We start from the raw sequence: 22,824 nt of genomic DNA, 5'->3' as shown, positions 1-22,824 counted from the left end.
ATCCCCATTCGTGAACTAGTCGATTTTTTTTAAAAAAAAGGGGGTTAAATCATATCTTGATTAAAAACAAACCTCACTTTAAAACAATCCATAAACTTGAGAATTGGCCAAATTTACTATTTGATAAATAATTAGATCAATTATTTGATTCATTTCTCTTTTGTGGAAAAATATTATTTAATTCTAAATAAAACCCCGATTTCTTTTATATGATTGGTATAAATGATTGTTTTACATGGGTTGTATATAGAGTTAATTTAAAATATATAATATATTAAAATAATCACAAGTGACGAGGGAATAGTGGGGACCAGAAAATCCGTCCAAAATGGAAGACAGACCAGATTGAAGAGATTATTATAATATTGCCAAAGAGTTGCATTTCATTTCATTTCAGTGGCGCCTCCTGGGAATTTTATTTTAATTTTACATTTAATATATCGTTTTTCTTTAAGTTTGAAGAAAAAATTGAATACGCAAAAAAACGAAACCAAAAGAGATTCAGCCCACCAACACCCGATAAACGCCACCCATCAGAGAATTTCGTTTGCGAAAAAGAGTTGATTAAATCGGAGAAAAAAGGGATCAAACATCAAGAGAGGATTCGAAAGTTGGGTTTCCTGGGCGATCGGTTCTCTGTCCGGAAAGATCGGAACGTTGTTGGGAGGTGGGTTCGTGTTTGAATGGCAGAACAAGGGCAAGGAAACATGGACCCTGCCGTTCTCGACGACATCATCCGACGTTTGTTGGGTTACAGAAACCCTAAGCCTGGGACGAAGCAGGCGATGCTCAGCGAGGCTGAGATCCGACAGCTTTGTCTCGTTTCCAGAGAAATCTTCCTTCAACAGCCCAATCTTCTCGAGCTGGAAGCTCCCATCAAGATCTGTGGTAATATTCCCTCTCCCTGTTTCTGGGTTCGTCTTTTTTTTTGGGATCTGAGTTTTCTGCGTTTTTCTTATTCCCCTTCATTGAAAAGCTTGCAGCTTTAGCTTCTTATCTCTTGTATCTAGGATCAGTAGAGGAGGAAATGTGAATCTTTTTTCCGTAGGGCAGAGATATTTGGTCATCGTCTGATTACGGCTGATCTCTGAATGGAAAGAAAAACAATGACATAGTTGTGTTAATGATCATTTGATGTCCAAACGAATAGAGGTGAGAGAAATTGAACGATCATTTTGATAATTTGTGAAGATGAAGTCGTAGGCTAAATTCAGTTTGATGGGGAAATACCTTTGTTCAAAGGACCCTATCTCATTTTTCACAGAGATTAGCTTGATATTAGACCTATCCTTGTAACTTTAGATTGAAGAGTCAAAGGTGATTAAAGCCCAAGAACACTTCATGATATGCTAAGGATAGTGGTAGAGCTTGCAGTTAAGTTTGTGTGACCGTGCAAATGGATTAATCTTGATTTTGTTTGTTTCCAAAGATGTCGTGTTTGGGTTTATCAACCTTCAACCCATTGTCATCTGCCTTTCTGCAATCGAGTTTCATCTTAAGACGATGGGATTAACACCTGATATAGGCATGCGTGATCCCAATTCATACTCTAGTGCTTTCCTTGAACTGTAAATTTCACATTTTTTTAATGATTAATTGTTCCTCCAGGTGATATTCACGGCCAATATTCGGATCTTCTGAGGCTTTTTGAGTATGGGGGCTTCCCTCCCACGGCAAACTATTTGTTCTTAGGGGATTACGTGGACCGTGGCAAGCAGAGTTTGGAGACTATTTGTCTTTTGCTCGCCTACAAAATCAAATACCCGGAAAACTTCTTTCTCTTGAGAGGAAACCATGAATGTGCCTCTATTAACAGAATCTACGGGTTCTACGATGAATGTAAACGCCGATTCAGCGTGAGACTATGGAAAATGTTCACTGATTGTTTTAATTGTCTTCCTGTGGCTGCTGTCATTGACGATAAGATATTATGTATGCATGGAGGTCTTTCCCCTGACTTAACCAACGTGGATCAGATTAAGAACATTCAACGTCCAACTGATGTTCCTGATTCTGGTTTGCTCTGTGACCTACTTTGGTCCGATCCCAGCAAAGATGTCAAAGGCTGGGGAATGAATGATCGTGGAGTCTCTTACACTTTTGGACCCGACAAAGTCGCTGAATTTCTAATAAAGAACGATATGGATCTCATCTGCCGTGCCCACCAGGTTCGTTTTCTCTCTCTGCATCTACTTTTTCGGAAAATGGATATGCCCGTAAAACGATGTCTTCCAGGTTGTAGAAGATGGGTATGAATTCTTTGCTGATAGACAGCTCGTTACCATATTCTCTGCTCCCAATTACTGCGGCGAGTTTGACAATGCTGGTGCGATGATGAGTGTTGATGAAAGTTTAATGTGCTCTTTCCAAATTCTTAAGCCCGCTGATCGGAGGCCTCGGTTCTTATGAAGAAAAGAGGTACTACTATTCATTGCTTTTTTGCAATATATATATATGTGTGTGTGCGCTCGGTTATCATCATTGTAAAGTCCCTGGCCCTTGTATCTGAATGTGGACTCTGACATCAGTTCATTCATCTAAAACATGCATTATGTTCTTAGTATTTCATCCACCAATACAGCAATGCTTTCTGTCTGATACAAGTTATATGTCAAAGACTAGCTGTTTCAATACTTTTGAAGGTTTCTGTATCGGATTTTGACAACGGGTTGATCCAACATACGTAAATTTCTCAGATTTTGATGATGGGTTCATCTAATATACAATCAAGTTGTCAGATTTTGATAATGGGTTCATGTAACATTATCGTAAAGTTGCCAGATTTCGATGATGGGTCACCTGGCATGCTTAAAGTTGTCAGATTTTGGTGATGGGTTGGTCGAACGTGCGTAAAGTTGTCGGATTTTGATGATGGGTTGATCGAACATATGTAAAGATCTGATATTTCGGTAGCTTACACCGGTACTATGTAATCCGCATCGCAGTTCATCAATGATCAAGTTAAGACTTGTGGCGGAAATAAGAGGAGAAGAGGTGGTGTGTGCATACAGAGCGGGGGAGGCAGGTTTTTCTGGAGTTGCAAAGGCAACATGTTTTTTTTACATGTTATCATCATCGTCATTAGTTGACACACCGCCCATTTGTCATGTGAAACGATTGTGTTGTATGGGTTGACTCAAAAAGCCTGCGGGCTTTATTCTTCTATCAATTGGAATTTGAGATAAATCCTCTCCTTGGTCTGTTTGTTCATAGTTAATGCTGCGGATGAAGAAAGACAGGCAAGTGCCTGTTAACACCATCATTCAAGTGGTTCTTATGCTATCTATGTACGTGTGTGTGTATATATATATATCATTCTGTGTGTATATACGTATGCAGGTCTATGTCGTGTATATAGGATCACTTCCTCATATTCTTCTACCTAATATCATAACTTGTCACTTCCTCATATTCTTCTACCTAATACCATAACTTGTCCCTCTTATCCCTTGGTGGCATGATGGTAAAAAAAAAAACATGCAATTTGTGTTCTAATATCACTTTATATTTAATCTAATCGTGGAGAGAAATACTTAGATAAATAAAAATTTATCACCGACAATGGCTGATTCCGCGATTTGGGGATTAATTATACCGAATGTCCAATGAACCTCTTTATTATAATCGAACCCGGTTTTAGAGTTTCCTTCACGCTTCAATCACATCACATATAATATTTGGTTCGGGTATCCGAAATTCGGGTTTTTTTTTTCCATAGTTTTACTGCAATCAGTTCTGTTATGTATCATATAATATAAGGAAGGTTTTGGTTATCTTCCTCTTTACCACAGCAAACTCATTGGAGCTAGATTCTATGCCTCATCAGACTCAAAACTTTGCCTGCAAGAGACGGTCAGGGCCACACCGCGTCCACTGCCCCGGGAAACACCATAAAAGGCACGAGCTGAAATGATGCAGACATCTTGGCAGCCTTTGACGATGCAATCTCTGATGGAGTCAATGTTATATCCATCTTGATTTCCTCGAGCTTGGTCTCCGATTTCATGACCGACTCGATTTTTCATTGGTTCTTTCCACGTCATGTTGAAAGGGATTATCCCAACTGGCTCTGCAGGAAATGGAGGGCCAGTTCAAGGAACTGTGTCTAATGTTTCCTCGTGGATTATAACCACAGCCGTGAGCGTCATGGACCGTCGTTTCGTCGGTAAAGTCATTCTCGGAAACGAGAAGACGTTGACGGTGTAAGAGACCTTTGGCCCATGGATATCTTCTATTATCTCCCTTTGATATTAGTTGTTCAACTTGTTCGAAACTGTAATCTCATTTAGCCCGTTCAACCTAAACGGAACCAAATTCCTGATCGTGTATGGCAAGAACGTTTCAAGAAGATGTACCGAGTTTCATTCTGGGTGAGTTCCTCCATGATCTCTATCTCCAAGCACTTCTCCGAACCCCTGATAAAAAATGTGAAAAGATCCAATCAAATCTCGTGTATCTCATCATATTCGATAACAGTTCTTGTGATCCCAGGTGCGTATACGTTCTCCTCTCGGGGACTGATTCGGGACCTTTTGAAGGTAATTCCATCCGACACGAAACACGAATGTGCACCGTGTTCTTGCCACCACCATTTCTGGCATTGCATTCGGAATTTTTTGGATTCAAAGCCTGATATAAGCGCACCGGTTTTGTGATATTGGCCGGTTATTCTTCCATTGCTGAGTGGTACCTCCATGGCATGCCCTCATGTTTATGTCAAATCTTTTCACCCTACTTGGTCTCCCTCTGCAATCAAATCTGCCATCACGACCACTGGTAATCTATAATCTGAACCAAACTATTCAAAAGATACATCGATACAGATCAGGATTCAAACCTTGTCTTGATGTGGGTGTTGTACTTGTGTATGATTCAGGTGACATAAACCCGGCGAGAGCGATCGATGAAAGTCACTCTGAAAATTACATCAATACACTATGTGAGGGCTATAACTCAAAGTTTCTCAGGACATCCAGGCAGGACATCATTTGTCCAACCAATTCTAACAGAACAGAATTCAAAGATCTGAACTACTCAGCAATGACGGCCTTTTTCACGGCCATAATTCCTTTCAGGATAACGTTCAGAAGAGCTGTGACGAACGTTGGATTCGCAAACTCTACGTATAATGCGAGGATAATTCCTCCTCAATCGGAGACTATGATCGATGTTGAGCCGAGAGTTCTGAGCTTTGGTTTCTTGGGGGAGAAGAAATCGTTTGTTGTGACGATTTCAGGGAAAGTTTTGAAGGATGGAACTGTTGTGAGTTCGTCTCTGATTTGGTCTGATGAAACTCATATTGTTCGGAGTCCCATCGTTCATAATCTTTCATGTCGTGCTGAGCAACTGTATATTATATGTCTTCCTACGAATCATTTCCATCTTGCAGAACATCGTAGCTCCCTGGTCCGTCGTACCCTTGAAGCCGCAACATTTGATTAAGTTCTTGTAATCTCTGATAGATTGCTTCTTTTTCAGGGTGAGTTATATCGCCCAGAAGGAATTCATGGAACTCATTGTTCACTTGGATGGTGCTGCAACCGGGCTCCTTCTGAATCCCCAAATTTTTCATCCTTGCCCTAATTTCAGCACTTTCTTTCCATTTCCCGGTCGATGCATAGATATTCGACAAGAGAACGTATGTTGCTGAATCAGAATTCTCAAACTCAAGCAATCTCTGTGCCACTTTCTGTCCCAAATGAATGTTTTCATGGATCTTACAAGCACTCAGCAAAGCTCCTAGCATGATATGAATCTGCTTCAATTGGCATATTTTCCACAAAGCCATATGCTTCCTCTACTCGCCCGACACGACCAAGAAGGTCAACCATACACCCATAATGCTCGATCTGTGGTTCAACCCCGAAAACCCTACTCATAGAATTGAAAATCTCAAACCCTAGTTCCAATAAGCCTCCATGGCTACAAGCGTTCAAAACAGAAACAAAAGTCACCTGATTTGGCCTAAGAATCCCTCTGTTCACCATTTCACGGAATGTCTGAATGGCTTCAGTGCTCATTCCATGCATTGCAAACCCAGAGATCATCATGTTATACGAAACAACGTCCTTTTCTCTCATATCCCTGTACCCTGCTTTGCCTCGGAGATTTCGCCACACCTAGAGTACATATTGATCAAAGCATTACCCACGAAACCACTAAGCTCCATATTTTGGTTCGTGACAAATGAGTGAACCCATTGCCCGAGCTCCAAAGCTCCCAAATCCGAGCACGCAGATAAGACGCAGACAACAGTGACTTCGTTGGGCCGAACACTTTCCTTCTGCATTTTCCTGAAAAGCTCCAACGCCTTGTTCATCTCTCCGTTTCTGACCAATCCGTCAATCATGGCGGTCCAACATACCGTGTCTTTAGTCCTAACACTTTCAAACAGCCCTTCTGCTTCCTTTACAGAACCGTGTTCAGAATAACAGTTCATCATCACTGTCGTCGCGACCTCATCTCTCTCAGGAATTTGATCGAACAACTTCCTTGCGCTTTCCAAATGCCCGGATTTCCCATAGACCTCCATCAGTTTCATCCTTACCGATCTGTCGGACCCAAACCCAAGCTTCAAAACCTGGCCATGAATCTCTTTGCATTCCTTCAAACCACAAGCTTTCAGAACCGATGTGATCACGTAGTTATCGGGCAACACCTAACCGCTCATCAACCGATAGTACAAGGAAACTCCATCGGCGCAACGACCACACGACATCAAGCCGTCGATCATGGCGGTGTAAAGGTAAACATTAGGGTTATAGACGTAATCGAAGACCTTGCAAGCATAATCCACAGAACCGAGTCTAGAACAGACACGAATAAGCTCGAAGACAAGGAAAGCATCGTGGCGTTCAAGGAAGGTCCGAATGATCCTTGCGTGGACCAACGAGACTTGACGGATGTCTTTGCAGTTTCTCAGTAGAGAGACAAACTGCTTCCTGCGTTATAACTTGAAGGCGCTTGAATCCGGATCCCGCCGGAAAATCGGTGGTCCTCCTCCCGTGGCCGCGACAAAAGAATCCATTACCGCGCAAAATTAAAAAAAAATAGAAAAAGAATATAGAATAAAATGTGAGGACCAATACAATTTATCAGATCTTGACTTGCCGACTTCTACTGAATCACGTGATTAGCACGTGAAGTGCAAAGGCGACGCAATGAGAAAACTTATCTGGTTAATAGTAGTTAATATTAATAACAGCATAAAGCAAAACCGATTCGACTAAATAACATACAATCATAATAAAGTTGAATTCAATATTATGATTTTTTTTTTCTAAAATCGAATGTAAACAGAATCAAATTGAATAAAAATTTATAAAAAATAGGAAAAAATCATTTTTTATAAATTTACTTGTAGAATAGACATTATACCACCGAAGTCTGTTGGAGAATCATTGTCAGATCGTATAAACTTTCAATAGACAAGAAATGGGTTAAACGCTCTTACAGATAGGACGGACTTTTCTTTGCTTTTGTCCGAAATTCCATAGAGGGGAAAGTGAATGCTTTATGGTTCATTTAACGGTCACTGATCCGTCTTGCTTCAGCTTGACTAGGCTGCTCTCGATGTTTCTAAGCACGGGTTTATAACTGCAGTAACACAAATTCCGATCACAGTGATGAGATCCCTGGAGGAAAATTGAACAAGGCAAGAAGGGTTTAGTCGACTTACGAGCGGACAAGCCCGTTGAAAGCTTGTGATGTTCGTTGGAGTTGAGCTGAGAGCTGAAGAACTTGGGCGGAAAGCGCTTCTGCTCTGCTTTGTTCTTTGGCAAGTTCGCCCTGAAAAAACAACAAATGCATTCATTCATACATCTATTTGACGCATAAATCTTTATCTCCCATCTTTCGGCCCAAGGAGAATCATACTAATTTGTGTTGGGGTTGTGGGTGTAAAAACCTTGAGGGATAGAAGAAACTCAGTTCCATGTGACACATCAGCCCCAACTTCGGGTGACCCTCGTGGAACATTTTCTGTTCTTAGTTTGTCCAGAACTCCTCGGAGCTCTTCGTTATGCTTAAGACATTCTTTAACCTGAGTGGATTCGCAACAAAAACAAATAAGGGCCACAGTAGTTTTTTTCTAATGACAAAATAAAAAAAGAGCAAGCTGTGAACCACCGCTGTTTACCTGATTCTCCCACTGCTTTGATGTGTTGATTGATTCTTGATATGAAGCTGAGAGGTTAGAGTTCTCCTCAAATAGCCTCTCTATTTCAGAGGATTGGTTGTCAATCTAGATATGATACAACAAAGCCAGATCAGATTCTTCATTGTGCCAATGTTGCAGGAAGTTAAGAGAGTAATACCTCTGTTAAAAGCTTTTGCCTACTATTCTCCAATCTCTCGAGTGCAACAGCCATATCATGTAACTGTCTCTCGAGTTTTTCTTTGTCTTCCTGGTGGAAAGCATCAAACATAATGATAAGGGCAACCACACAACGTCAAAGAGAATCCATATGTAGGCAATACTGTGTGACATTAACATTTCCTACCACTGAAAACACTTTTTGACCCGATTGTTCTGTTAACTCTGCATTAACAATAACGAAAAGAAGTTATCGACATATATCAACCATAGCACATGCAGGAAAACAGCATCTATATGTCAGCTAGATTTGGCAAACTCCTGGTGATTGCAATAGCCGCTGTCCAAACTTGTTTCAAACAGAACTATGCATAACATATTACCTGGAGCACTTTTGGATGACATCGCTGCAATTTTCTGTTCCATTTTGTGCTTTTCAGACATTAGTGAAGCAACTCGGGATTGTTCTTCAGCTAATTGCTGTTGTTCTTGCCGCCTCAACCTTGTTTCATTCTGTGGAATTTTGAAACCAAATTACTGCAGAAACAATGACTCAATGAGATAAGTAAATGCATCGAACACTACTACTAAACCTGTAACTCCGATTTTAGGTTGGCCAACTCCTTCTCTAAGGATTGTATTTGATCGGGTGGAATTCCCACAGCCGACACTCCACCCAGTGAAACACTCATCCCTTGCTGCTGTATCGAGTTAAGCTCTGCTCTCAGAGATGCTGCATCTTCCTCAGCCTATCATCGGGAAGTCATAGTAAATTTGGAGAAGCAGAGAACAATGGATTAATATTTCGAAGGGGAAAGGCTGCATGGAAACTCACTCGATACTGTTCCTCCTCTGCCTCCTTAAGACGTCTCTTGAGAGTCCGAACTTGCGCTGAAAAATCCTCCTGCATAAGCAGCAGTCATACCAATCAGAACATAATCAAAGGAAAGGCTATCCTAAACGAAAGAAAGTAACATGAATTTTTCCCATACTCGTAAAACAACAGCAGCATCTTTTTCCATTGCAACTTCCTTGAGGGCTTTTCTTAGAGATGGCACAGTGTTTTGTTCCTGTTATTGAGACAAAGAACACTGTCAAGTCAAGGAATTTAGGGTTTTCTTCTGGCTGAACTGATTAGGATGTGGAAATAGAACAGTTTCACTTTATATCGAAAATTTTGGACCCTAAAAAGACACCACAAAACCAGGAATCATAGGATTAAATACAAAGGTTGAACTTTTACATACCAACTCACTCAACCGAGCTTGAAGTGTGTCATTCTCAACTTCCTTTGTTTGCAGCTGAAGCCAATATAACAGGAATGCTCATCAGCACAAGAATATTCAAAAGCTTCCTTCAATAACATTCTGCAAGCAACAGATTGGGGGAAATTCTCCATCAAAAATACCTTCAAGGACAATATTTTGTTGCTTTCATCCATTTGGGCATTCTTCTTCTGAAGTTCTTTCAATTGGGCATACACAGCACCCACATCTGTCTGCCAGAAAATTCTCACCAAAATCAGCCTTATTATGCAGAGCACAATCACATTACCAATGAAATAAAAACTCGGCAAAGACCAAAACAGAAGAGAATCCATTCAAGTTCTGTCGGTTTCATATCAATGTTGTCCCCTAGGTTTCTCACGTTAACAACAATAACAGGACCTAGAAATTCATTGATACCATCACAAAATATGCAATTCAGACATGACAGATTTCTCGAACATGTCAAGGATCAAACAGATTATCACAAATTCCATTACCGTAACTCCCAACAGAGAGAAAAAAACACAAATTGACGATATAACAAACCAGAAATACAACAGGATAAATAAATGTCGTACCTCAGAGAGTCGATTCACGCTCTCGGATTTTCTAATTTCTGCAACGTCTGTGGCGCATTGCAGTTGAGACCAACATTAACTAACAAAGACAACTGATCAAAATTGAGAAGCGCATGAAATAAGAGACAAAATTACCGGCGGCAATGGGAATTTTGCTAAGATCCGGTCCCGAAGAAGCTTTGCTCAACCTCTCAGCCGCTCTCTTCTGACGAATCTCCTCCAACTGTAAGATCACATGAACGAACATTAGAGAAACAAACAGAAAATTCTAAGAGACGATCACGAGAGGACGAATCTGAAAACGATGCAACAGATGAAGAAGTTGGAGACGGCGGCGCCGGATATACATACAGTCCGGCGACCAAGAGATGCGTGACGCGAGTCCATGGTAAGACCCCGACGAAGTCCGCACCTGATGATTCCCCCTCGCTCTCTACCTCTCTGTCTCTCCTCGGAAATCTAAATCTCGATTCTGGGTTTCATGGTGGCTGACGGTGGGAGACGACCAGCCGGCAACCAACTGGGATTTCTGAATATGGGCCTACGAAAAGCCATAGAGGCCTATATTACTAGAACCGTGTGTAGCCCATCTCGTTACTATTTTATTTCAACCTTTACACATATTTAGAAAACGGGCGTATAAAATTACGATCAAACATTTTTTTTAATTAGTAAATTTTTGAATTTTTAAATTATCTGAAAATGAACTTTTTAGAAAAAATATCGATAACTCGCAAGACCGCTATTGTCTATTAGCATGCGCGAAAATACCAATTAATGTATTCTTTTCCAAGTTTGCTAAAATTTATTATAAACTTTTGGAAAGAAAACAAAAAGCTAAAATTGCTATGCTATAATTGTTATATTAAAAAATTTTAAATTAATTGTGAAAAAAAAATTATATTAATTATCACTTAATGCACTACAAAACAGTTTTAAATCCCTTACGTATATTCACAAATCACCTTCGCGATCTTAGTTAATACAAAGGTAAATTTAAAACGGGAAAACAAGTTACTCATTTAGACATTACATTGCATTACATAATCGTATTATATATAAATGGATTCGCAAACAACGTTAAGGGGTAAACTCTGTTAATTGAAGTTCACCGTCCGGGTCCGGGTCCGGGTTGACTCGTTCCCTCCCGGTCAATCAAAACCCTCAGTTTCATAAAGAAGGGCAAAACCAAAGCTAAGACAAGTCGGGGAAGAAAAAAGAACTACATGTCTCTCCGAAGATCAACAACAACGACACTGACGTTGTCGGAGCTGTGTCCGGCCAATGCCAGTTTCACCAGCAACATTGACGCCTCCGTGCACGCCCTGTCCGATTCCACGTCCCCAGTCTCGGCCGCAACCTCAACCGCTTCACACGGTGGCCATGGCCGTGGCCGAGCCCTTCTCTTCCCTCTCAAGCACATGCGGGCCACCCCGCAAGCGGTTTCGTTCGAGACCACGTCCCAAAGGCCGTCGCTCGCAAGTATCAAGAAGTCATCGTCCGCCGTTCGCTCTGATACCGTCACCTCCGGTTTGCATATCACGTAAGGTTTCAAGTAGTTGTCGCCTGTAAATCATGGAGAGAGAGAGAAAGAGATTGTAAGTTGTAACACTGTCCGGGCCGGGCCCTTTATACGTTCGGCTAGAGCGGCTAAGGTAAGGATGTAAACTTTAAAATACCAATGGCTCGTGACATTGCAAGGACTCCAAGGACGCGTGGTCCGTCCCAGTAGATAACCCGGCCGCCGCTGGCCTCGATTCTTTCCAGCTCATCCGGCCGGTCCGGCTGTTCATATACAAGATCCAGTGTTATCTTCACGTAAGATTTTGCAGCGAGAACATGAACATTTCGCAGGGAGTAGAACTCCATGAGAGAAAATATTGAACCTTGTGGTCGAAAGACAGAGGGATGGCCTTTCCGTTACGGCAGAGGACGGCGCGGGAGTCGCCGCAGTTAGCGACAACGATCTTGTCCGGCGTGAGGACGGCCACGACGGCGGCGGAGCCGACGGCGTCGCAGTCCGGCGTTTGGAGCTCGCACCGGCAGTTAGCGGCCACGGCCTCGCTCTCGCTCAACGCCACAACCTCCTTATCCATGCGCGTGAAGCTACGCTCCATCGCGCCTTCCCAGTCCGCTTCCATCTCATCCAGCTCCTCCCGAACCAGCTCGTGTAGCCTTTCTCTACACCTCATCGCCACCTTCACCGCCAAAACAAAATTACAAAGGAGAAAGAAAATAACCAAAATGACGTCGGAGGGGCAAAGAAAAGGAGGGAAAAGGGAGGGAAACGGCGTCGTACGTGGGAGCAGCCATGGCCGTCGTAAACACCGCAGAAAAGGAATCCGGCGGCCGAATATTCCGCTCGTGGACGGAAGATGAACTGGTGTACCGCAACGGCGTCTTCCATGTCTCGTCTTCTTCCGCAGGCCGAAGCGACGCCGTATTTGGGGCACACCCCCGTATCAGGAAATGCCAAAAAATTCGGGCCCCGAAAGTCGCACAAAACGGCCATCGCCGTTTCAGGCACCGTCTTCCCATCCTTCGAAAACTCCAAGTGATCGCACTCCTCGTCCTCACAGACCCGACACAACACGGCTGCAGCGCAGGTAGCCTCTCGTCTCCGCCCCTTCTGACCGCCGTCATCTTGTCCCGCCGTCGGCTCCGGCGAAGGAATGCTCGATACAAACTTAAACCGCCGGATCTCCATTCTCCGCCGCCGCGCCGCCCTCGACGAGCTCCGTTCACGCCTGGACTTTGACGGCTGCGCCACCGTCACCTCCTTCGCTGGCTCGTTCTCGCTCACGACGGCACAGCAAATCTCCGCCACGCGATGATCTGAATCCATCAACATTCGAACTTCATCACTCCCCGAGATGAAGCTCGAGAAACAGTAAAGAAGAGAAAGAGAGGGAGAGAAAGGGTACGGGAGCTGTGGAGGAGAAGCTTTATATCAGTAGATGCTTCTTCCATATAGAAGCTCATTTTCTTTTTTCCTTTTTATTTTTCCGTCGTGGTTAAAATTTCTGGGGGAACAAAAAGGGAAGGAAGACGAAGATGAAGGGTTGTTGAATGGCGTGATGCAGCTCTACTCTAATCTGGACCGTCGATCTCACCACGTGTATACACGTACCCATCTCTAGGATACGGAGATTACGTGGACCAATGAGATTCCAACACCGCAGCTCAAAAGGAAAGGAACCTTTCATAACACGCATGCGATCTCTCAGATTTCCGAATTTAATTTCCCCTCCAAGACCAAACCACCTTCACTATCATTAGACATTATTTAAATTTTGTATATGAACCATATAAAATCGACTGAAATTTCTGCATTGCTTATTTTGTTGGCGTAGAAAAATACGGCGCCTGTGGTATTGGAACCAAATTCGGAAAACCAAAATTTCCATTTTTGGTCCTATTAAATCTAAATATTTTGAGAAAGAAAAAAAAAACAGGTGTCGAGATCTAGTGGAGTCTGCAGGGATTTCTTTTTTTTTTGAAACTCGAAAAATCTTATATGGATAAAAAAATTCAAACTTTGTGTGATGTGGCCCAATGAAATGGGGGTACGTAGGAGGGGTTGATGTGGACAAGCGGGCCACCTGTTCTGGAATGTTCGGAACCGCATCCAATCGCCGACACGTGTCCAAACCATAGACTGTCTGGTCTTGGATACTTTGTTCCTCGATATTTCTGTGGGCCGTACCACCTTTTTTTTTTTTTTACTTCGATTGTTTTCTGTTGCAAATTTGGTGAAATTCATATCCTATAATTGGTTGTCATTGTTGTTGTCTTAAAATTTGAAGGAGTAACTATGGAAATTAGATTTAAATACTACAATCTAAATCCATAAGCCGAATATGGACGGTCCAAAAACAATAACGAAACCATAATTTCTCTAAAATATTACATGAAACTAAGCCGGACATTCATTTTAGTTGGCCTTTTTGTAACTATTTCCTCCCTCCTTCTATAACGCATAAATCGCATTGCATCGAAAGCATTTATACATACAGAGTTTACTTGTAAATAGATGACATACAGGTACAAACAGATTCATCGGTATGTTATAATTCAAATTGAAAAATAATAATAATTTGACAACTTTTACCAAAAACAAATTATTAATTTGACAGAATTAAATATAAACCCTAAAAGCGGCAATTGATTGGAATACTTTCCGAACTCCTGCGGAAATATGATGATTCCGACTTTGGGATAGGGACACGTTTCGGCCGCGTGTTGAACTTGTATTGCTATATGTAAAATTACGTATATGCGCCCGCTACGACTCTATAATCACAATCCTGCCCGGGGAGATCGCCATGTAATTAATAATTATTATTAAAATCTCCAAATTCTGAGTTGAATTATCCTCTTAATTATGATCATTAAAATTTCACAGGTGGTGAAGTAACTCGTTACTCGGTATATACATATTGTAGGGAAGTATCTGTTATAATACATATTAAGCTTTTTCACTAAATCGTTGATTAATAGACCATTTATATACATTACACAATGGAGAAAATAACTATTTAAAAATATAAAAATATAACTATTTTTTACTTCAATTCAAACACATCATGAGTGATGAAATATATTAGTTTTTCTTTTTTTAAAATCACACGTTTCTCAGCGCTCAACACAATTCAAACTGCCACATGCTGAATTATAAGAAAAAAATTCCCATGGGACGTGGCCGCAGATAATAGGATGACGTGTTGACGAACGTTTGTGGGTCCCATGAAGGAACAAAAATAAACGAAGCGCGTGTAAGACATACGCCACGTGTCGGAGAAAGCTGTCTGGTACTTTGCAATTGCTCTGCGCCACGTGAAAGGCTTTGATATTTTTTTTTTAAATCCCCTAACATCTCAAATATCGTAAATTACAAAAACAACCTTTCCTTACAAAATTGAATACTCACAGATCACCAAAAATAATATTACAAAACAAACCAAATCATCTCACGGTTTATTGAACCATGGTTAGTTTTTTTTTATTGAACCATGGTTAGTTTAGTTAACCAGAATTAATGCTAAAGAGATTCTGGTTTGATTTGTTCCTTGGAGTTTGAAACTTGTCCTAATCTCGTCAGCTAGAAGGTCCACATCATCACACCAATGTTATAAAGATCTGAAATCAAATGCAACAATATTATAATTTTTTTAAAATTTAATTATAGAGCTTTCCCTAATATTTTTATAAAAACAATATGATATTATGCATTAACAAAAAAAATGCAATATGATATTATGTTTGAACGTTTAATGATCTTATTATATTTCGGTCAAGATATTATGCTAGTTAGATATTTTAAATATTTTTTCTCGAAGATGTGATGTATGGGTCGTTAGATGATTATAAAAATTGAAATAACGATCCAAATATATATCAAACAAACTAATTGGTCGGGGTCTAGGTCAAACTTTTGCTTAAGCAGATACGTGTCAGATGTAAGCCCCATGTTGCAATCGAAGGTTGTAATTTCGCCACGTGTACAATTAACAGTTGGCGATCACCACCTTTTTTTTGTTTCCCTAATTGTTTTCATGTGCCATTTATTTATTTATTTCAGTATTAAATACTAATTGCATGTTGCAAAAGAGCATCTGAAAAAGGACATAAACATATTCACAATTTTTACGGAACAGATTTTTCGAGACAAAAAGAAAAAAACAGAATGCTTATACTAAAATATTTTATAGAAAAAAAAAATTATAAAGCAAATTCATATAGATATATAATAAAGTATTAATTAGACTAATGGCCATCCTCCAGTTCGTTAAACTTATGGATTTTTTAAACGGCACTTCGCGTTATGGTTCTGAAATTAGGATTGTCTTGACATTTCTAATGTGTGGATTTAAGTAAAAACCCATTGGTTTTAATATTTTTATTTAATTAGTTTTATCAATGATAATAATAAAAAAATTAATCCTATTCCGAATAATTACTATATAATTGAAATTCTCACTTATTTATTCTCTCACGCAACTACAAGTTTTATCGTATTATTAGCAAATAAACAAATAAAAATCGTTCCACCACGTGTTTCTTGATTATTAATGGAGCAACGGTCCAAATAATCTGCATGCATTTACTTAATTTTGTACCAATGCTTCTTATTTCCGCCACGACAGAGAATATATACGTGTCCGTCGATTGAAAAAATTAAAGCGAAAAAGAAAAAGCTCACGTTCCGCCTCCAATTTCAAAATAAAAAAGTAACTAATTGAGCAAATTAAGAATTAAAAGAAAAACTCGATAGATCACGAAACAAACTTAAGTCCACATCCGAGATTAACTTTTTAATTAGAAAAATATTTATTTATAGAATACAAATTCTCTATATATATGTATAGATTGAAAAAACACAATGTAATACATAAATCAGCTCTGTGATTTCAATTTTTATTTCTAATTATCTTGGAAATCAGCATGTATATATATATATGCATATAATTTGATTATATTAGTCACAGATGAGTTTTTTCTTATCACCCATCACTCGGAGCTAAACAAATAATATTATGATGGTCGAATATTTTAAAATATAAAATAATAATTTTAATATTTACGATTGAATTGATTGAACGGGACAGTTACAGAACCAAAACGATCACACTCTTGTCAATGGCTTCTTCCCGTTTCTTGCTGAATCTCGCTATCCCTTCTGTTTCGATCCAAACGCAGTAGTGACCGCCGGTTTTGATTTCGCGTTTGCGTTTGCTCTCCACCACGGCTTTCTCAAGTCCCCCGTGGCGTCCTGAACCGCGGCTCCGATCTGCGTTTGCTCCTCGAGCTTTTTTGGTAAAGTTTGACCCGGTGGGATTCGAACTGGGGTGGTTTGGGAGCACTTTGTGCTGCCCAACCACCAGGCCACCCCACCACTCGGGTTACTCCTCGAGCTTTCCGCGGCCTATATATATATATATATATATATATATATATAATCCAAATATATATCAAACAAACTAATTGGTCGGGGTCTAGGTTTTTTTGTTCTTCTTCCCCCTTTGCTCCTTTTCGAAATCCCTGGACTCGAACCTCGCTCAGTGTTTTCTCACCTGAAAGATTTCCCGAGAAAATCTTCTTATTTTCAGGGAAAGTTCATTTGAAACTAGAATAATTTTCTTCTTCTTCTTCTTCTCCCAAAGGGCGGACGTCACACTCGAAAGAAACCGTTCTCTGTGATATGTTGTCATGTTCGATTGATCATCCACTGTGTTCATCATCGGTTACATTGAGTTCTTTCTTTAGAAAACATCCACAAACTCATTCCCCGACAAAGATCCTGTGAGATGAGAGGAGGCAAGACTGTCGACTGTCTTGTCCACTATTAATGTTTCAACAAGTTTGGATCTTTTCTTCATCTACAAGAAAGCATAACTCTTTTTTCCCAAGAAAAAGGGAGAATCTAGCCCTTGCTGCCAACTCCTCCCAAAAACTCTTGGGCTTTTCCCAGTTCTTGAACTCTTCTTGAACATCCCTGAAGACATCCCCTGTCACAGCCATAACACAAGAGAATGACCCGAAAACGGACGGGATTAATTTGAATGTGTAGGACTTGAAGCGTAGTTGAACACCGTTTAAAAAATCTTGTGGTCAATCCAAAAAAGATGACAAAGGAGAAGAGACAACATTGCTGAACTCAAACTTTGATCCTCATCCATGAACAGATTTCCGATCATACACCGTTTGTGTCGGTTATCTTCGACTGATTCCTTCGTCGAGGTTATGGGAACCAGCGGTCATGATGGGCTGCTGCAACGAGAAAGAGCACTTCATGCTCACCTCGTGACGTCCGGGCTTGTCCGTTCGACGGGCATAGCCGGAAAGCTTGTGGCTTTTTACGTCGAGTGTGGGGAGTTAGTTGACGCCAGGAAGATGTTCGATGAAATGCCCGAAAGAGGCATCAGTCGTTGGGTTGTGATGATTGGGGCATGTGCTCGAAATGGGCATTATCAGGAAGCCTTGGGGGTTTTCCGAGAAATGCAAAGAGAATGTTTAAAACTGGATGCTTTTGTGATTCCTAGTGTGCTTAAAGCCAGTGGCAATCTGCTTGACCAAAAATCTGGGAAGATGATACATTGCCAGGTCTTCAAGTGTTCATTTGACTCTGATGCTTTTGTAGTTAGTTCACTGATTGATATGTACTCGAAATGTGGTGAGGTGGACGCTGCAAGGGACGTATTCAATGGTTTGGCTGAAAAGGATTTGGTGGTCTTGAATGCTATGATTTCGGGCTATGCTCAAAACAGACGCACAGTAGAAGGGTTGAGCTTGGTGAAGGAAATGAAGAAATTGGATATAAATCCTGATATCATCACTTGGAATGCTTTAATCTCAGGTTTTGCACAGATGGGTGATGAAGATGGAGTGTCTGAGATTCTTAGATTGATGTGTCTGGATGGGCACAAACCAGACATTGTGTCCTGGACTTCAATTATATCCGGTCTTGTACAGAATTTCCAGAATGAGCGGGCTTTCGACGCTTTCAGACAGATGTTGAGTCATGGGTTGTGTCCAAATTCAGCTACGATTAGTAGTCTTTTGCCTGCTTGTGCGACGCTCGCAAATATTAGGCTCGGAAAGGAGATCCACGGTTATTCGATAGTCACCGGACTGGAAGACCATGGTTTTGTCCGAAGTGCTCTGCTTGACATGTACGCGAAATGCGGATCCATATCAGAAGCAAGGATCTTATTCTCCAAAACGCGTAAGAAGAGCACGGTTACTTTCAACTCGATGATCTTTGGATATGCAAATCACGGGCTATCTGAGGAAGCGATTGAGCTTTTCAATCAGATGGAAGCCGAAAGAGAGAAACTCGATCACTTAACATTCACAGCTGTCCTCACAGCCTGCAGCCATGCCGGATTAACTGATCTTGGGGAAAGGCTGTTCCTTGATATGCAGAGCAACTACAGGATTGAACCAAGGCTGGAACACTACGCTTGTATGGTGGATCTTCTTGGCCGGGCAGGGAAGCTTGTCGAGGCTTATGAGATGATCAAGGCTATGCCAATGGAGCCAGATCTGTTTGTGTGGGGAGCTCTATTGGGTGCATGTAGGAACCATCAGAACATCGAGCTCGCACAGATTGCAGCCAAGCACTTGGCAGAGCTCGAGCCTGCGAGTCTCGGGAACGGTTTGCTGCTGTCGAGCGTTTATGCTGGTTTTGGTAGTTGGGAAAGCGTGGCGAGAGTGAAAAAGATGCTGAAGCGGAAGAGATTAAGAAGGTTTCCGGGGAGCAGCTGGATCGAAACTGTGTGATCTGAATTGTGATTGAATGAACAGATTCATCTCATCTTCAGTTTATGCTTGTTGTGGGTGAAATCCTTGCTTATGAATGGTTAAGATGGATGGCACAATTGCCAGATCACTTTTCAATTGAAGGGTTTATCCGTAGCCAGTTGCTCAGATTTGAGTTCAAGCTTATATGCGTCTGAATTCAAGATTGTTGAAGCAAAGAGGTAATGACAGACATCTCATGCGTCATCTACAGAGCACTTCAAGATTGGAGTATTTGTCTTTCAGCATTTGGGCAGACAGACACAATTACCTGAACTATTTATAACGGAGCAGCTGGTTCTCGAGTTACATCCCCTCAGGTACAGCAAGTACAAGGACCTACCCGGAGATTCTCTCTTCTTACCCTTTCAACATTCTGTTGAATGTGATCAATAATGGTGAAGGAAAACACTAAACAGGTCTCAAAAGCAAGAATCCTATGGCTAAAACCAGCCACCTTTCGTGTGCAAATATCTTAGCTGTATGTATTGTATTGTTCACACGCTCCAGCAAAAAGACATATGTAAAGTATCTTAGCTTTTGTTGGAACGTCTCTTTCTTCCTTTTGTAGAGTGGCCCTCCAACATAGTGAAAGGTCATTTGCTCTCTTGTGGTTTCCAAAACACAAAAGATTGCAGTGTGGATAATATTGTATATAATGGGAGGAATTCTTTGAACCATTGGATGGAGTTTTATGCTCAAACGGTTCCATATCATGAATAGTCAGTTACCAAACTGTGCAAATTAGAGATTTTACCTTGCGAAATCAAAGCTTTTTCCATTCAGAGAAGCTCCAAAAGCACGTCAAAATGCCCATTGCGATCACTAGGTCGCCCCCCGTGCAATGTATCAGAATTCTCCAAGAATACTGATGGGTTTTGCTTCCACACGATTCTGCAATCAGATTTACGTGGAAAAACCCAACAAAAACTAAACTTCTTGACGGATGTGGCAGATGCGGAAAGGGAACCAGAGGACAAGAACCTGTAACCATATTCAGATAAGATTTTAAGGCTTGCATGCATAGTTGCTAGCCTTTTCAGACTGTATCAATTCAATGAACAGATTATTATATATCAGCTCTAAAACTCAGCACTCAGTAGAAAAAGCTCGAAACCGGTGAAATTGAGTAGCAGAGGAACAAAAGTTCAATACTTTATTACCGAGGATGAATTCAGTTCCACGAGCTAAACAAGCTCACCTATCTCTCTCCACCGCTGCCGACAGAAGGGTATGACGCCATGGATCCATACTTATTGCCGGACCAGTCTTTCTGCTGCATCATATATGTATTTGATTCAAATACACCAGGGCCTCCAGTTCCATGATGATAGTGATCATGACCATGATTATGATGAAGTTGATGGTGATGGTGATATTCCTGCATACCCATATGCCCATAGACCGGCATCGGCATCACCTGCGGTGGCGCTCCGTACATCACCGGGATCGACGAGCCTGCCTGCCCGGCTGCTCCGTTGGCCTGGAGGCCACCGCCACCGCCGTGGAAGCTCTGTAGAGGCACAGGCGTCGATGAGAAGAGATGGTCAGAGGACGAAGGATCCTCCGTCGTCAACCCCTGCATCCGCTTGAGGTATAACCTGTACTTCTGCAGGTGAGACGCGACGTTCTCGCGAGTCAGACCTTCCACGTTCATCAGCTGCATGATCGTCTTCGGCACGGCGTTTTTGATTCCCAAGTGAGCCACCACGTCCACGAATCTTTTGTGCAGCTGCGGTGTCCATACCAGACGCGTCCTCTTCAACGTCCTCGCAGACGGTTCCTCTGTTCCCGAATCCGCCTCCTCCGCCGTGGCTCCGCCGACGCAATCGGATTTCTTCTGCTTCTTTGGATCAGATCCGACGCAGCTCGACCCGACCTGATCCTCCTCCTCCGGCGCGATCGTCGTTTTGAAGCTGTTACTGTTGTTGTTCGAGGAAGAGGCGCGGGCTCCGGTGGAACCGTAGCACAGCGCCGAGAGCATGGTCTGCGACACGCGATTCACATCCTGGATCGTACGGCTCCGCTCAGGGGAGACACTGAAAGCCAACGCGAGCTCCGGCGGGACCAACGGCTGAGACAGCGGAGTCAAATCCTCGCACCTGGGGAGGCCCATCTCCCACTCCAGAACCCTATCCTCGTCGCCGCTGCTGTCTTCGTTTTCGTCTCCGTCGTCTGGAAACTCATACTCCGTCATCTTCACTTCCTCTCCCATTTTTCCCACTTTTTTCCAGAATTTCTTCACAGATTGAGGACTCAGAGACAAAATAGGTGAGATTTCGGATCAGAGGTAGGAGAAGCACGGTAGATAATTCGCAGACCGCTGTTTGGAGGGCGAGAAAATTCTATACTTTTCCCGGGAAAAAGAAAAAGATAGAGAAAAAGTGAAATATCTAATTGCAGAATCCAGATCGGCCCTCCAACGTGGACGAGTTAACAAGATATTTTTCTTAAGACGTATGCTACCCAAAAATCTGCTCGATCTAGATTATTGACACGTGTCTATCTACCAATCATCTGATGAAACATCACAATAACATTTGCTACGCGAGTACTCACGCCTGTAGCTGATCAGGCAACTGCAGGAAGGAGGCCAGGTTAGGAAGGAACCCCTAACTCAAGGAAATACCGAAACTACCCCTGGTGGGCCCAACATGAAAAGCGGGCAAAAATTGGGCTAGGTGCGGGCCAATAGGGGAACAGATTGTTTCTATTTGTTTCTATTTCTTTCTTATTTTGTTCCTTGTAATATAATATATGTTGAATATACTGAAATTTTTTATAATATAAGTAGAAAGTCTATATATTATTGTTAAATCATATTATATGGTATATCTCCATTTCTTATTCGTGATAAACTCAAAGAAGGCCTTATTCGAACAATGTATGTGAAGAGTGTGAATCAGTTTGGAGATATGTTTACAGTCGACATTGTTCCATTCGTTTTTGCAGAAGTTACAAGTTTCGAATTTATATCTTCCTTCACATGGATATAAATTTGAGGAGGGTGTGTTAAAATATACAAACAAAAGTTTTGTAAAACAGAATCATTTATGTTACACTTCTTTTGGTACTAGATATGCAAACCAAATATGTTACGATTTTGTTATTGAGATAGTGTGTATGTATGTTGTATATAAATCACAGTAGAGGAGAAAAAATGATCTATCGAAAAATTAATACAAGAGTGTTTTTGCTACTTTCTCTCTCTTTGTTTTTATTTACTTTTTTTGTTTTTCTCTCACTTTCACCGTTCTCAGACACCTTTTTCGTCAGATCTAAAATCTTCATTTCTTAGTTTTGTTTTAACTTATTTATGTATTTTGATTTTTGTAAACTGCAGATGTCTTCTTCTATAACTGAA

At 41.3% G+C, this 22,824-nt stretch overlaps 6 protein-coding genes across 11 annotated transcripts; 2 read left to right on the top strand and 4 right to left on the bottom strand.

The window, feature by feature from the left end:
• Positions 1-420: 420 nt before the first annotated feature.
• On the top strand, positions 421-3,186 carry LOC104814889 (serine/threonine-protein phosphatase PP1 isozyme 2-like). 3 transcript variants are annotated; one of them, XM_010543113.2, is made up of 4 exons: positions 421-888; positions 1,609-2,168; positions 2,236-2,418; positions 2,782-2,933. In XM_010543113.2, the coding sequence occupies exons 1-3, from the start codon at positions 684-686 to the stop codon at positions 2,407-2,409; spliced, it is 939 nt and encodes a 312-aa protein (XP_010541415.1). In that variant the 5' UTR covers positions 421-683; the 3' UTR covers positions 2,410-2,418; positions 2,782-2,933. The 3 variants fall into 3 exon arrangements, with proteins under 3 accessions (XP_010541415.1, XP_019058246.1, XP_010541414.1); XM_019202701.1 differs by having other exon boundaries at positions 2,775-2,933; XM_010543112.2 differs by lacking the exon at positions 2,782-2,933 and adding an exon at positions 2,946-3,186 and having other exon boundaries at positions 422-888.
• Positions 3,187-3,664: 478 nt separating this feature from the next.
• LOC104814886 (putative pentatricopeptide repeat-containing protein At5g59200, chloroplastic) lies at positions 3,665-7,254 on the bottom strand. The gene is given in 4 exon segments (XM_010543110.2): positions 3,665-4,758; positions 4,838-5,752; positions 5,754-6,091; positions 6,094-7,254. Coding segments are annotated over 3 exon segments (1,659 nt in total). The 5' UTR covers positions 7,028-7,254; the 3' UTR covers positions 3,665-4,758; positions 4,838-5,365.
• A 74-nt stretch (positions 7,255-7,328) lies between these two features.
• LOC104814887 (interaptin) lies at positions 7,329-10,672 on the bottom strand. Its single transcript, XM_010543111.2, has 15 exons — positions 10,512-10,672; positions 10,296-10,383; positions 10,161-10,207; positions 9,723-9,812; positions 9,562-9,615; positions 9,307-9,384; positions 9,150-9,218; positions 8,908-9,063; positions 8,698-8,827; positions 8,502-8,539; positions 8,316-8,405; positions 8,138-8,242; positions 7,907-8,041; positions 7,679-7,788; positions 7,329-7,596 (listed from the first exon to the last, which is right to left on the bottom strand). The coding sequence occupies exons 1-15, from the start codon at positions 10,545-10,547 to the stop codon at positions 7,521-7,523; spliced, it is 1,302 nt and encodes a 433-aa protein (XP_010541413.1). The 5' UTR covers positions 10,548-10,672; the 3' UTR covers positions 7,329-7,520.
• A 419-nt stretch (positions 10,673-11,091) lies between these two features.
• Positions 11,092-13,205, bottom strand: LOC104814885 (probable protein phosphatase 2C 78). Its single transcript, XM_010543109.2, has 4 exons — positions 12,460-13,205; positions 12,047-12,358; positions 11,840-11,945; positions 11,092-11,726 (listed from the first exon to the last, which is right to left on the bottom strand). The coding sequence occupies exons 1-4, from the start codon at positions 13,009-13,011 to the stop codon at positions 11,383-11,385; spliced, it is 1,314 nt and encodes a 437-aa protein (XP_010541411.1). The 5' UTR covers positions 13,012-13,205; the 3' UTR covers positions 11,092-11,382.
• Positions 13,206-17,499: 4,294 nt separating this feature from the next.
• LOC104814884 (transcription factor LUX-like) lies at positions 17,500-22,177 on the bottom strand. Of its 4 annotated transcripts, none has more exons than XR_771998.2 (3): positions 20,662-22,176; positions 20,218-20,444; positions 17,500-17,668 (listed from the first exon to the last, which is right to left on the bottom strand). XR_771998.2 is itself a non-coding variant. In XM_010543108.1 (2 exons), exon 1 carries the CDS (start codon positions 21,673-21,675, stop codon positions 20,662-20,664), a length of 1,014 nt encoding a protein of 337 aa, XP_010541410.1. In that variant the 5' UTR covers positions 21,676-22,177; the 3' UTR covers positions 19,721-20,444; positions 20,616-20,661. The 4 variants fall into 4 exon arrangements, 2 of the variants coding, with proteins under 2 accessions (XP_010541410.1, XP_010541409.1); XR_771997.1 differs by lacking the exon at positions 17,500-17,668 and adding an exon at positions 19,721-20,067; XM_010543108.1 differs by lacking the exon at positions 17,500-17,668 and having other exon boundaries at positions 19,721-20,444; positions 20,616-22,177.
• Positions 17,690-19,553, top strand: LOC104814883 (pentatricopeptide repeat-containing protein At5g59600). The gene has a single exon (XM_010543106.1). The coding sequence runs from the start codon at positions 17,838-17,840 to the stop codon at positions 19,440-19,442; it is 1,605 nt and encodes a 534-aa protein (XP_010541408.1). The 5' UTR covers positions 17,690-17,837; the 3' UTR covers positions 19,443-19,553.
• Positions 22,178-22,824: the final 647 nt, after the last annotated feature.

Source organism: Tarenaya hassleriana, unplaced genomic scaffold, assembly GCF_000463585.1.
Source record: "Tarenaya hassleriana unplaced genomic scaffold, ASM46358v1 Cleome22, whole genome shotgun sequence".
Classification (NCBI taxonomy): domain Eukaryota; kingdom Viridiplantae; phylum Streptophyta; class Magnoliopsida; order Brassicales; family Cleomaceae; genus Tarenaya; species Tarenaya hassleriana.
The sequence above is the reverse complement of the archived record's forward strand: the minus strand, read 5'-3'. Positions and strand labels throughout refer to the sequence as shown.

Coding starts and splice junctions, on each gene's coding strand:
- LOC104814884 (XM_010543108.1), bottom strand. CDS start 21,675: ATGGGAGAGGAAGTGAAGATGACGGAGTATGAGTTTCCAGACGACGGA.
- LOC104814883 (XM_010543106.1), top strand. CDS start 17,838: ATGAACAGATTTCCGATCATACACCGTTTGTGTCGGTTATCTTCGACT.
- LOC104814889 (XM_010543112.2), top strand. CDS start 684: ATGGCAGAACAAGGGCAAGGAAACATGGACCCTGCCGTTCTCGACGAC. Junction 889..1,608: donor AGCTCCCATCAAGATCTGTG/GTAATATTCCCT, acceptor TTGTTCCTCCAG/GTGATATTCACGGCCAATAT. Junction 2,169..2,235: donor TCATCTGCCGTGCCCACCAG/GTTCGTTTTCTC, acceptor GATGTCTTCCAG/GTTGTAGAAGATGGGTATGA.
- LOC104814885 (XM_010543109.2), bottom strand. CDS start 13,011: ATGTTGATGGATTCAGATCATCGCGTGGCGGAGATTTGCTGTGCCGTC. Junction 12,359..12,459: donor ACGGCCATGGCTGCTCCCAC/GTACGACGCCGT, acceptor TTGGCGGTGAAG/GTGGCGATGAGGTGTAGAGA. Junction 11,946..12,046: donor CTCTGTCTTTCGACCACAAG/GTTCAATATTTT, acceptor GTATATGAACAG/CCGGACCGGCCGGATGAGCT.
- LOC104814887 (XM_010543111.2), bottom strand. CDS start 10,547: ATGGACTCGCGTCACGCATCTCTTGGTCGCCGGACT. Junction 9,616..9,722: donor ACAAAATATTGTCCTTGAAG/GTATTTTTGATG, acceptor TATTGGCTTCAG/CTGCAAACAAAGGAAGTTGA. Junction 8,243..8,315: donor GGCAAAAGCTTTTAACAGAG/GTATTACTCTCT, acceptor TATCATATCTAG/ATTGACAACCAATCCTCTGA.